Source organism: Felis catus, chromosome E3, assembly GCF_018350175.1.
Source record: "Felis catus isolate Fca126 chromosome E3, F.catus_Fca126_mat1.0, whole genome shotgun sequence".
Classification (NCBI taxonomy): Eukaryota; Metazoa; Chordata; class Mammalia; order Carnivora; family Felidae; genus Felis; species Felis catus.
Genome location: NC_058383.1, coordinates 16,231,102 through 16,244,730, shown reverse-complemented (window position 1 = coordinate 16,244,730; position 13,629 = coordinate 16,231,102). Strand labels below are relative to the sequence as shown.

The 13,629-nt window shown below is 42.8% G+C and overlaps 2 protein-coding genes across 7 annotated transcripts in view; one reads left to right on the top strand and one right to left on the bottom strand.

Moving 5' to 3' along the window:
• Positions 1-1,235: 1,235 nt before the first annotated feature.
• Positions 1,236-13,629, bottom strand: part of PSPH (phosphoserine phosphatase) — a 51,832-nt gene continuing 39,438 nt past the window's right edge. For 5 of the 6 annotated variants that reach the window (XM_006942090.4, XM_019820638.3, XM_019820637.3 and 2 more), the window contains 5 exons: positions 8,724-8,882; positions 7,899-8,033; positions 7,283-7,428; positions 3,903-4,051; positions 1,236-1,711 (listed from right to left, as the gene is read on the bottom strand). In XM_006942090.4, coding sequence (XP_006942152.1) covers positions 1,604-1,711; positions 3,903-4,051; positions 7,283-7,428; positions 7,899-8,033; positions 8,724-8,882 — 697 coding nt within the window. In that variant the 3' untranslated portion in view covers positions 1,236-1,603. Of the gene's footprint in view, positions 1,712-3,898; positions 4,052-7,282; positions 7,429-7,898; positions 8,034-8,723; positions 8,883-13,629 lie in introns of all 6 variants that reach the window. The other variant, XM_023246265.2, reaches the window with a different exon arrangement.
• LOC101082454 (cell division control protein 42 homolog) lies at positions 5,089-6,663 on the top strand. The gene has a single exon (XM_045047924.1). The coding sequence runs from the start codon at positions 5,178-5,180 to the stop codon at positions 5,751-5,753; it is 576 nt and encodes a 191-aa protein (XP_044903859.1). The 5' UTR covers positions 5,089-5,177; the 3' UTR covers positions 5,754-6,663.

The following is a 13,629-nucleotide window of genomic DNA, read 5'->3' as shown; positions in this document are numbered from 1 at the left end:
TCCACTGCATGCTTCTTCCTAAACCTCTTTATCCTCTCCCAATTTTCAACCAGGGAGGGTATATAACCACATACTATTGTTTTTAATGTTTATCTATTTTGATGGGTGGGGAGAGGCAGAGAGAGAGAGAGAGGGCAAGAGAATCCCAAGCAGGCTCCACACCATCCGCACAGAACCCGATGCTGGGCTTGATCCCATGATCCGTGAGATCACGACCTGAGCCGAAATCCAGAGTCAGATGTGTAACCAACTGAGCCACCCAGGTTCCCCAATAACCACATAATTTCAAAGCATGTTCTGAAATGTCTCTTTCTTGGTACTGCCCAGAATAAACGCAAACCTGGCTTTCACGTCTTTCCAAGTCATCTGTTAAGAAAGAAATGGTGCATATAGGCTATTAGGAGGCATTTCTTAATTTATTTAAGGCAAAACTCTGATCTTCATTTGGAATGAGTAAAATGTGTAATTACTTCTTTTATTTCATGCGATGATCAAATATCCATTTTTTAAGGTCACTACTTTTGTTTAAGGCTTTTTTTTTTTTTTTTTTTTTTTGAGACAGAGAGAGCACACACACAAGTGAGCAGGAGAGGGGCAGAGGAGAGAGAATCTTCAGCAGGCTCCACGCCAGGCACAGAGCCCAAAGGAGAGCTCAATCCCACAACTGTGAGATCATGTCCTGAGCCAAAAACAAGTGTCAGAGGCTTAACCAACTGAGCCACCCAGGCGCTCCAAGGCTCCATTTTTTTTTTAATTTTATTTTTTACATTTATTTGCTTTTGAGAGACAGAGAGAGAGAGAGAGCACAAGTGCGGGAGGGGCAGAGAGAGAATGAGACACAGAATCCGAAGCAGGCTCCAGGCTCCGAGCTGTCATCACAGAGCCCGATGTGGGGCTTGAACTCACAAACCATGAGATCATGACGTGAGTCGGAGGAAGTCGGAAGCTTAACCAACTGAGCCACCCAGGCGCTCCAAGGCTCTATTTTCTTTTAAGCCTCTGTAACATTCCCTGTTTGACAAATTCCAAGAGCTAATAAAAGCACATCCAGCCCTCTGCCCAGTGGGAGGGCTGGTGGGGGCTGAGTGGTGACAAGCACTATGCCCTGTGATCAGCGGAGTCTCCAACCCCTTGGTTCCTTGCCTGGCTGTTGTTTCTACCAAAAAACGTAAAGGTGCTTGAAATATTAGATACTGAAATACATCACAGGCAGAATGGACAATGCCACAAATCTGTTCTGATACATGGATAACTTTTATTTACCTACTACAGGGAAAACCAATAGTCACCTAAAGCTGCCTAACCCATATTTCCAACAGTGACGGTGTTTAATTTACTATCCACCTTTAAAAGGCTTCAAATAAAATACAGATAGGAAAATACATAAAGAATTAAGATTATAAAACTATCCAGGTAATTAATGGTCATAATAACACTAGGACTGCAGTTAAAAAAAGCAGTTTTCCATAGTTTACTTAAAGTACAGATAATGAGTACCAAATCTATACATTAAGTTGTAATAGGCAATTTTAGGCAAACGGTATCAAACTGTATAACTTTTAAAAATTAACAGAAGTTGTTACAAACTGTATAAAAATTGATATTATTCTTCAAGTTCTCCTAAAAGCTCTACAAAATCAGTGATGTACCATTCAGCGTTGTCTTTTACTTGTTGTCTGATCACATTTCCTCCAAATCCAATGAAAACATCCTAAGAAAGGGGAAAAAAGGAGAGTTAAAAAAAATAAAAAAAGATATAGCGGCACCCTAGGGCAGTAAGTGTTTGAAAAGAATGAACTGTTCTGCAAAGAGAGGTTAAGCCTAGCCTCAAGGGGGTGCCTCCCCAGTTCCCTGGGAGCGTCCTTGAATGAGTCAGTGCAACACCGCTGTCAGTCCAATCAGGCCAGGGGACACTGCAGGCTTCCAGGAGAACTGAAGCCCTCTAAAAACCAATACAATTGCTTACAAAGGTAAAATCCCATCTGAGTTCTAAACTAGATGCATTCACAACTAGGCCGGGCAATCTCAAAGAGGGAAGAATAAAGAGAAGCCTGTAGTGCAGTGGAGATCCCACTGGCCTAGAATCAGGACTAGAGCAGGTGCCTCCTGACAGGTGCCCTGCGTGAACCTGACAGACCTCCCTCCCAGGGAGGGTGTTATTCTGGGATGAAGCAGATGACAGTCCCAGGATCTGCTGCCAGCACTCCACTTTCCATCATTAAAATTATTGAAGGTTATGTTGTTTCCTTAATTTCTAACAAGTGACACCTTCTTGTAGTCATTTTTAAAATAGTATTTTCTCAGGGCACTTGGGTGGCTCAATCAGTTAAGCACCAGACTCTTGGTTTCAGCTCAGGTCACGATCTCACAGTTTCGTGGGTTCCAGCCCCGCATCAGGCTCTGCGCTGGCAGCGTGGAGCCTGCTTGGGATTCTCTCTCCCTGTCTTTCCCTTCCCACTCACTTTGTCTCTCTCAAATAATAAATAAAAATTTAAAAACATAGTATTTTCTCTTTTTCCACCAGGATATAGACACTACATACATAATTTGGAAGTTGAAAATTCTTTCACTTGCCTTTTCTCTTCATTTTTGTTTTCATACCACATAAGGAGGGAAACATAATGAGATTCTTACCTTCCAGTTAAGTGTAGCCTCCTAACTGAGCCTCCTTTCTGCATGCCAGCACCCGCTCAGGGTCCTAACACACCAACTCAATTCCCTCTCTGTCCAGCAGCCTTCCAGGGCTTCCCATGACCTCACAGGGACACCAAAGTGCCTGACACATAAAGTCTTCAGCGGTTGCTGAAGAGAAAGCCCATTCTTGCCAGTTCTTGTGCACTGACCAGCCCAGGTCTGTGCCTAGAACATCCCCACTCTGCTCTGCTGCCTCCCTGCCTCCTGCCCCCCGCCTGGTCACTTCTCCCTTGGGTCCTTCCAGGCCTGCACATGGTGGCTGTTGCCCTTCCTTCAAATCACACATTCCTCTGACCACGTCTGCCAGCACACACTTTCCCTCGGCTCGGTCAGGCCGTGTCATCTTCCAATGACTGGAAGGGTCCTCTGGAATTATAATTTTGTCACCTCTTGACATCAGGAGGGGGAGCTCCCTGATAGAACTGGGCATATGTGACTTCTACATACTCCTCATTGGACTAGTCCAGCATTCGTGACTTAGTCAACCTCAGCCTTGATTGTAAATCATCTGAAGACATCTTCTTATCTTGAATTGACTCAAGTAAGTTAAAAGGATCCAAAGATTCTTTAACCACTTTGGGTTAATCATTTACAAAGACAACTATTTTTAGATCTCAGGAAACTAGGTAGTAAAAAGCTCACCACTACATTTTTGGTTCAGGTTTTCTTAATTTAGTATGAGCTGATAAGGGCAAAGTCCTGCATGAAAGTGACACATTGCTGTATAGCATGTTTCCTAGTCTCAGAAAACAACATTCATTCAGAAGAATAAAATGCTTTAATACAGGCACGTTATCAAACCTCCACCAGCCTCAGTTCCCTACTCAGTAAAAAGGAGAAGATACTGTATGAGGAAATAGTTCGTCAAATATAAAAAGACAGTAAATTTTTGATTACAGTTATAAGACCTGAATTATTATTTGTGGTATTATTTGGGGAATCGAAGCCAAACCTTGAGCACACACTGGGGCTAAGAGGTGGCAGCCATACCACAGGAACAGGGTGGTAAAGTTCTAGATGGTTTTTTTCAGTTTTGCAAAAAGTCAGTTGACATATTGAGACTGAAGGTGTCTTAATTGTTTTGGTTGTTTTACAATGACACCTGGATGTTCTTCTCTCTTATCTCACCTAAGCAATCATACCAAGTTCTAAATCAGCTGTTTAAAACAGAACCACAACCAGAGAAAACTAGTACACTTAATACCTACAGCAGGAGGACAGGCTTCCATGTCTGTGGCTCCGTCTCCAATCATGATAATTTTCTTAAAATGAAATTTTTCCTTTAAAAGTTTAATAACTTTTCCTTTCCCACCAGATTCGGCTGTTGGCTGCATCTCATCAAAACCTGCATATTCACCTTAAAAGAGCAGTTACAACAGTGTTAATGATCCACAGAATTCTATCAGTAGGGCCAGCTTTTTGCATAGATGATACCCTCACTTAAATGTCACTGAGAAAGCTAAAAATGGCCCTCAGTGAAGTGACCCGGCCTGGATTTCTACACCACAGCCCCACATAAACAACTTTGTTTCTCACTTGCAAATACTTCTTGTTGAGGTAACTCCTTTAAATCATTAATGCCTTGGGGTAAATCAGTTTTATCCTCTAAGCTTTCATAGTTGTAATTCTCAAACCTTGCTGACATGGCAGAACATCATGAAATGATAATATATTAAAATGTTTAAAAGTTAATATATAATTTCATCTAAGAGGCAATTCCAACTTATATTTGATCGATTTTATTTCTTACAGTAATTAGCACACTCCCTCTCTCTTCAGACCCATCCAAAATGTTTTATTAACACATCTAAAATTTTTAAATTAATATTATTTGGTTTTAAGGATGTCAGCCAGTCCTTGACATAACTAGAGACATTATGCGATGATGGAAAACTACAGCTGCAGCTGTGATGGTACACAGAAGGGCCAGGAGGCACTTTCAAAGGAGCGACAGAGGGGTGCCTCGGTGGCTCAGTCAGTTAAGCGTCTAACTCTTGATTTTGTCCCAGGTCATGATCTCAGGGTTCTGGGATCGAGCCCCACGTTAGAGCCTGCTTAGGGTTCTCTCTGCCTCTCCCTCCCTCTCTGCCCCTTCCCATCAAGGCAGCAACAGTGCAGTGACTCACTAGCAAACTCTCCTTCCTTAGCCTATGATTGATTTGAATACATGAGAGCTCTCATAAAACTGAAATATAATGCGAGACAGAGTAAGTCATGTGGGAATCAATGTGCAGACATTTATATACAGAGAGATGATTATATGGACACTAAAGCTAGCAGAGATGATGGCCCGTCTGTTTTGCACGGAGCAAAAGACCTCAGTCAAGAGTATCCTTTGCCTCAGTATTTAACTCTGATGCCACCTTGCTTAAGTTGCATCCCAACAGACACTACATAAGATACTGGATACTAGGCCCCGGCGGAGAAGCTGAGGTTATCATTGAATTTGAAATATTTAAAGTGGATACAAAACTGTTTCAGCAATGCAGACAATTAAGTGTGTTGTTGTGGGCGATGATGCCGTTGGTAAAACCTGTCTCCTGATATCCTACACAACAAATAAATTTCCATCGGAGTATGTACCGACTGTTTTTGACAACTATGCAGTCACAGTTATGATTGGTGGAGAGCCATATACTCTTGGACTTTTTGATCCTGCAGAGCAAGAGGATTATGACAGATTACGACCGCTGAGTTATCCACAAACAGATGTATTTCTAGTCTGTTTTTCAGTGGTCTCTCCATCCTCATTTGAAAATGTGAAGGAGAAGTGGGTGCCTGAGATAACTCACCACTGTCCAAAGACTCCTTTCTTGCTTGTTGGGACCCAAATTGATCTCCGAGATGACCCCTCTACGATTGAGAAACTTGCCAAGAACAAACAGAAGCCTATCACTCCAGAGACTGCTGAAAAGCTGGCCCGTGACCTGAAGGCGGTCAAGTATGTGGAGTGTTCTGCACTCACACAGAAAGGCCTAAAGAATGTATTTGACGAAGGAATATTGGCTGCCCTGGAGCCTCCAGAACCGAAGAAGACCCGCAGATGTGTGCTGCTATGAACATCTCCAGAGCCCTTTCTGCACAGCTGGTGTCAGCATCGTACTAAAAGCAATGTTAAATCAAACTAAAGATTAAAAATTAAAATTCATTTTTGCAATAATGACAAATGCCCGGCACCTACCCACATGCACTCGTGTGAGACAAGGCCCATAGGTATGGTCCCCTTCCCCCTCTCAGTACTAGTTAATTTGAGTAATTGTGTATTGTCAGAAAAGCGGTTAGTACTAGTTTTTGTTCTGTCGTTTCAAAAAAAAAATTTTTTTTGTTTTTGTTTTTGTTTTTTTGTTTAAAAGCAAGGCATGCTTGTGATGACTCTGTAACAGACTAATTTGGGCTGTTGAAGCTGTTCCCGGGGCTCCATCCACTCTGGAGAATAATCTGGGACATTTAGGGGTTTTGTTTTTGTTTTTGTTCTTTTTGTTTTTGATTTTTCTTTTTTGCGGGGGGGGGGGTAGTGTGTGTGGGGTTCGTTTTTATTTAGTCATGTTTTTTAAATTCAGTAACCATTGGACAGCCCTTAAGGGGAGGAGGATGGACTGACTCCACATTCCACTTCCTAGATCTAGTTTAGAACACTTGTCCCCCACCTGGTGCTCTTAGGAAGGAGTATAGTAAATGCCTCATTTAATAACATACTCCTTTTTGAAAGTTGCCTTTCTCTCCACCCTTGAGTAGGTCTAGTACTTGATGAAACTCATGAAAGCGGGTGGAACCTGTCTTGCCCCTCTTTTCTAGGATGCACTCTATATGTGACTGTGACTTTCAAGGAAATTTGTTTGTCATTTGCTGATTTTTTTTTTGAAGTTAATTTCTAACTTCGTTCACTGATAAATGAAGAAAAGTATTGCACCTTTTGAAATACACCAAATGGATTGAGTACGTAATTAAAAAACGTTTTTTTCCCTGTCAGTCATTGTCTTACATGCTTAGCGTAGATGTCCAGCTTAATAGCGTATGATACGGTGTTCCTAGAACACACCCGGAGACCTGGTAGATGGAGGAAGTGTGAGGGGTGGTGCTAGAAGACAGATGTCTGTGGAATGATGCACATCCTCTTTCAGGTTGGAGGATGGAGACAGACCTGCTTCATGAAGAAGCTGGGGGTGCGGGTGGGGGTGGGGAGGACATTTAACAACGTGGGGACCAGTCAGGGGAATCCCCTTATTTGTGTTTTGCATACGAGGAACCCTAGAGTAGCTAGTTAAGTAGCTAGTTAAGGCTCTCTAGTTTAGTAAAAAAAATCATGGAGTCTTATGAAGACTCTTCATAAGTGTTAATGGGGATTTTATCTGCTTATTTCGGTTGCAGTTCCCAATTTTTAAAAATGTTTAGGTAATCTTCTCCACCTTCCCCAAATCCTAATTCTTGTAGATTCATTAGTGTTGAACCAATGCTTTCACATGTCTCAATTCTTTGTACATGCGTTCTTTTCAGATGTATTAAACAAACAAAAAACCCTTAAAAAAAAAAAAAAGATACTGGATACTAAAACTGATGAGAAAGGGAAATGACACCATTAAAGTCTTACCATTGAAGTAGAATTTCAGCCTATTGGCAAATACGTTGGTTGATGGGATATTGAGCTTGGAAGCAACATGCTCCACAATGCTCCTAAAGCCACCAGATATTAGGAAAACCTGAACATTTCGCTCTTGCAGGCGACTTACCAGCTCCCTGCAAAAAAGAAATATAATATACCAGACCCTGATTATATAAAAGAAAAAACATGAAACATGAGGAGAAAACTAAAAAACATATTTTTCTCCCAAATGCATCTGCCCAAATACATCACATAAGGTATATCACCTGGTGAATTATAATGTTTTATGAATGTTTTTCTGAATGCACTTAGAAATTAATAGGTAGGGCTGGACTGCTTAGGAAACCATCCCACAAGTCTCCTCAGCCCATGAACCTAGAAACGCAAAATGAAGAGGAAGCTTAGGGTCTCCCTAGGGAGCAAGAAAGGGCAGACGTGGGCAGACGTGGGCAGACGTGGGCAGAGCCAATCAGCCAGACAAGACCACAGGCAAGAGCTGAAAGAACAAGACAGAAAGGAGCACTAGAGCAATGGTGAGAGACTCTCAAGAGGACATGCCCCCAAACACAGGTGCTGACAGAACCCAGACCAGGGCTCCTCTTACCTTATGCCAGGAGTCAGGTGGGGGGGGTGCTCTGCTATGAGCCTTTGTACCTGTTCCCTGGAGGGCTGGATCAGCGCTAAGCGCTCTGTGAGGGCAGCCTTGAAAGGCACTGCCCCACCCATGGCTCGCCGTGTCCTAGGAGGAAGACCCAACAGTCAGGCCAGATAAGTCAGATGTCCCCAGAGTTTACATGCCCAACCTCCCCAGCTCCTCCAAAGTCCACCCAGGAGGAAGGTGCTACCGAGAGCTCCACCATACAACACGCATGCTACGATGCCGTGAGAGCGAGGCCTGGGAATAAACATATGGAAGGTTTGTTTGAGAATCATACTAAGATTTTGCAGCCATGTCTCACATCAAATGCAGCTGAACATGAAATGGTCTGTGACCTGGTGACTGTAGGCAGCAATAATACTGCAGGCATAAACTGAGAGACTCTGAACCAAAACTAGCTTTCTAGCAAACCACAGAGGCCACACTTTCAACCATGACACAAAGCACTGGACACATGGTGATCCCCCACCCCGTCATCTTCTTTGGTTAGTTATGGTCATCGTTCCTCTGACCGAGCTAAGAGCATGTCACCCATATTTATTTGTCAGGGGCAACTTTCCTTTTTCCATAAATATTTGTATAAATGGATGATTGGATAATGTACACTAGTGAATTCAGTTGTAAATGATGGAAGAAGCAGCTTACTGCCCATGATTTATAGCCAGGGACTAAAAATCAGAGAAATGTGGCTCTGGTCCTACATGTTGTTGAAACGTCACTCTCTTTTGCAATTTTTTATCATTTCATAAAGTGAATAAATACTGTTCCTACATTTCTGACACAGCATCCTCAACTCCACAGAATTTGGCTAGCTCATCAATTCCTTCTTCTCTGATGACTGTGCTATCAACATCAAAGCATACTGCATCAGCTGAACAGAAAAGTTTCCTCAACTCTGAATGGGAGACCATCCTTGGAAGAATTGTTCTCCTACAAGAGAAAAAAAATAAATATACTTTAAGGCTTATAATCATAAAAAAGATCCAATTTTGCCCATTTATGCCAATATACTTTGATTCATATCAAAGTCGGTGTATCCCTCATAAACATGGACTCACACAGACTTACTTGTTGTTTAGTACAAAATAAGCACCTTCTAAATGTCAGGTCTCAATGAGCGGGACCAAACTCTTCTCCCAGGAACTCAGTCTAGTGAAATACCAACTTATAAATATATTTGATGTTCAACCATATTCAACTCTTTTTCCCCTAATAATTATAGCAATAAGGCCAAGTGCTAAAGTGGAAATGTGCATAAGATACTGTGGGCACACAGAGAAAATGCTTTTAACCTTGCCTATGTTATAGGGATTCCAAGGGACATAGTCATTGGAGCTGAATCATGAAGAGTAAGTGGCCTGAGTAGGTTCTCAAAGGGCAGGGTATCAGCTTGGTGTGTGCTGGGCATGGGGGGCAGGGAGATAGAGGCAAGAAGAGGAAGTAATGATGGTAGAGAAGAGAGTAGGGGCAAAGGCAAGGAGAAAGAATGATGGATAGGGGTGCCTGGGTGGCTCAGTCGGTTGAGTGTTGGTTGACACTTGATTTTAGCTCAGGTCATGATCCCAAGATTGTGGGATAAAGTCCCGCATTAGGCTTCACACTCAGCTTGGGATTCTCTCTCTCTGCCCCTCTCCCCTGTTCGCGTGCATGAGCTCGCTCTCAAAAAAAAAAAAAAAAAAAAAAAAAAAGATGATGGATAACATACTGGAAGCCTCCCAATGGAGTCCAGCTACCAGGTGGTGCACAAAGGGGGGCCCTGAGCCAGGCTAAGGAGTTTGGATTTTAACATCTAGGTAATGGAAAACCTTGAAAGGCCTTTGCCTCCACAGAGAGGTCAGAGCTAAACTACACATCGGTTAGTCACCAGAGTAGAGGTGGTAATTGAGGGCATGGCCTGATGAAAGTCACCAGAGAGTGGAAAGCAGGAGAAAAGAAGAGGGCTGAGGACAGAGCCCACAAGGAACAGAAAAGGTTAGATCAGGAGCCTGGGAAGGAAAATGAAAAGAGATCAAGACTCACTCACAGGAAGAGCCCCGAGGACCACTGTGCTGCAGAATCTATGGGGGACAGAGTTTCAAAAGGAATTTTGTGGGTTTTTTACTTTTTAAGAAAATCACTGGACTGGAATCTTGAGGGTGAAGGGGATCCTAGAGGTCACCTAGACCAGTCTCCCATCAAATATGTCATCGTATGAGGCCACACAGATGATGCAAATAACCTATATTTAGAATAGATGCCGGCTAAAAACAGACTCAAAGGAACTGGCCAACCTACCTCATAACTGATTTCTAACCAATGCATCTGTAAGAATGATCCAGGTCAAAGCTGACCTGCGGGGGAAAAATCTTTTCAGCCAAGGGCTGGCAAACTAGAGCCAGCCCGTTTGGAACCCTTACCAAATAGGAAACAGGAGTTTCACTGGAGACCCAGTAAGAAGGGGAAAGAGAAGGCAAATTAATGAATCCAGTAAGACAGTAGAGTATTAAACTAAACTAACATCAGCCTCGATGTGAATGAAGTTTCCATTAAACAGGAAACTTAAAAATACATGAATACTAAACATGTATGCTATTAATTATCTATAATCTCTTTTTCTACCATCATCATGCTCCTGTTCAAGCAGATCCCTCACCTCAGAGGACTGACTTCCCAGGTTCACATATCATCCCCCCTGTGAACTGGGCTCCTTTGCTGGTTGCTTCTCTTCCATTCTCTTACCGATGCAACGACCCATGGTCCACCCCTGGTCTTCTCTAACCCACCCACTCCCTCAATGAATTCATCCGGGCTTGTGGCTTTAAATGTCATCTCTATGACAGTAACTTCCAAATATACACCTGGACCCCAGGCCTCTCCCCCAAACTCCAAACTCCAACCACCTTCCTGACCTCATTCAGGTGTCTGGTAAACATGTCTAAAACTGAACTCCTGATCTTCTTGTCTCCCCAAAACAGCTATTCTTGCACCTTCCTTCTCTCCCCTGATGGCAACTCCATTTTTCAGTCACCCTCGACATTTTTCTTTCTCTCAAAACCCATATCCCATCATTCAAGAAATTATGTTGGTTTCACCTTGAAAGCCTAACCAAAATCTGACCACTTCTCACCCTATCCACTGCTATTGCTCTAGCCTGGGTTACGAATATTTCTTGCCAAGACTGCACCAGTAGCCTCCTAAAAGGTCTCCCGTCCCAGTTTTTTGTTCTTAACATAACAGCCAAAGTAATCATTGTAAGCTATAAACCAAATTATGTCACACTTACTTCTAGCTCAAATTCCTTCAATGGCTCCTCATTTTATTAACAGTAAAAGCCAAAGTTCTTACAATCACCTATAAGGTCAGCCCCCCATCCTGGCACCACTACCACCACCGCTGCCTCCCCCCCATTACATCTCTGACCTCACTTCCTACTCCTCCCCCTTGCTCACTCTGCTCCAACCACACCAGTCCTCTTGCTGCTCTGGAAATACACTAGGCAGGTTTCCCACTCAGGGCCTTTGCTCCAGATGTGCCCTTGGTGGGAATGCTCTTCACTCAGATACCCACTTGGCCAAGTCCCTTATCAAGAGTAAAAAATAATGACTCTTTTAAAAAAGTGATTGCTCAGGGGCACCTGGGTGGCTCAGTCGGTTAAGTGTCTGACTTTGGCTCAGGTCATGATCTCACAGTCTGAGTTCGAGCCCGGCATCGGGCTCTGTGCTGACCGCTTAGAGCCTGGAGCCTGCTTCAGATTCTGTGTCTCCCTCTCTCTCTGCCCCTCCCCTGCTCGCACTCTGTCCCTGTCTGTCTCTCTTTCAAAAATAAATAAACATTACAAAAAAAAAAAAAAAGAGTGGGGGCACCTGGGTGGCTCAGTCAGTTAGGCATCCAACTTTGGCTCAGATCATAATCTCACAGTTATGGGTTCAAGCCCTGCATCGGGCTCTCTGCTGACAGCTCAGAGCTTAGAGCCTTCTTTGGATTCTGTGTCCCACTCTCTCTCTGCCACTCCCCTGCTCGCACTCTCCTTCTCTCTCTCTCTCTCAAATATGAATAAACATTAAAAAAAAATTTTTTTAAAAAAACATTTGCCCAAATATCACCTTCTTCCATGAGCCAACCCTTGACCACCTGTTTATCACTGCAACCTCCTCTCCTTATCCTTAACCCAACCTTACTAATCTCCCTCACTATGCCTTATGTTTTCTTTTTTCTGTAACATCTATCATCTTCTAACATATGATAAAATGTACTCATGAGGCATCTGGGTGGCTCAGTTAGTTAAGCATCCAACTTCAGCTCAGGTCATGATCTCACAGTTCATGAGTTTGAGCCTCACAAGGGGCTCTTCGCTGTCAGCACAGAGCCCACTTCATATCCTCTGTCCCCCCACTCTCTGCCCCTCCCCCACTTCTCTCTCTCTTTCTCTCTCTCAAAATAAACTGTAAAAAATGTATTTATTATGTTTATTATGTATTGTCTATCTGTCCTCATTATTATGTAAATTTCATAAGAATAGGCTCTTTATCAGCTTTGTTCACTACTGGATCCTTAGGACTGAGAACAGTACCTACAGTACCTATAGTAGGGCTTAATAATATTTGTTGAATTAAGTGAAGAAATAAAGCTCAATGCCATCTTCACTATAGGGTCTTCCCAGATTCCTCCGGGCTGGAAAAGATTTCTCTCCAGAATTTCCACAGTACTTAATGTAGACCTGTTTTCAATATATGAAATTCATAATATTCCTACTTATCTTAGACTTACTTATGTGCCTGTCACCTCCACTCCTGGATTGCAAGCTCTTTATACTAAGATCGAAAATTTTCTAAGACCCCAATTTAGGCCTCTTTTGAGTAGATGCTCAATTAATTTCTGAAGGTTGAATAAATAAATGAAATGATATAATTGTGAATTACATACCCTCAACGATTTAACTTTTTATTGTGCAGGATGTCAAATACATACAAAAATAGAGAAAATGAATACATGAATTCCATGTATGCATCATCCTGCCTCAACAATCATAGCAAATCATGCCTCATCAACAACCCCACTAACAAGGGTTCTGTACCCCAATTCCAACATGGGTGCGTTCCCACACATTGAAGCAATTCTTAGACACCAGCATGGTGTCTCCTATAATTCAACTCTATTCTGACTTTATCTATCCCACAGATAGCATCAAATCCCATAGGTTCAGTCCCATAAAACTGAACCTTCCCCACCACACACACACACACACACACACACACACACACACACACTTAAGACCCCAATGCCAAGTACAGGTTGTCACCCATGCTTCTGACCAACTGCTACACACTGGAGGTTCCAACAATCCCCTCTTTGGGTTTGATTAATTTGCTACAGTGGCTCAGAGAACTCAGAGAAATATTTTATTTACTAGATCACCAGTGTATTATAAAAGGGTAGAACTCAGATGGAAGCAATGCACAGGACAGGGTTTGTGGGAAGAAGCACACAGCTTCCATGCCCTTTCTGAACATCCCATTCTCCCTGCATCTCCATGTGTTCACCAACCCAACCCAGAAGCTTTCAAAACTCCATCCTTTGTGTTTTTATTTGTTGTGAAGTCATGACTGATTAAATCATTGGCCATTGATGACTGAGCTAGATCACCAGCCTTTCTCCCCTCCTTGGAGGTCAGGAGGGTGGGACTCAAAGTTCCAACTCT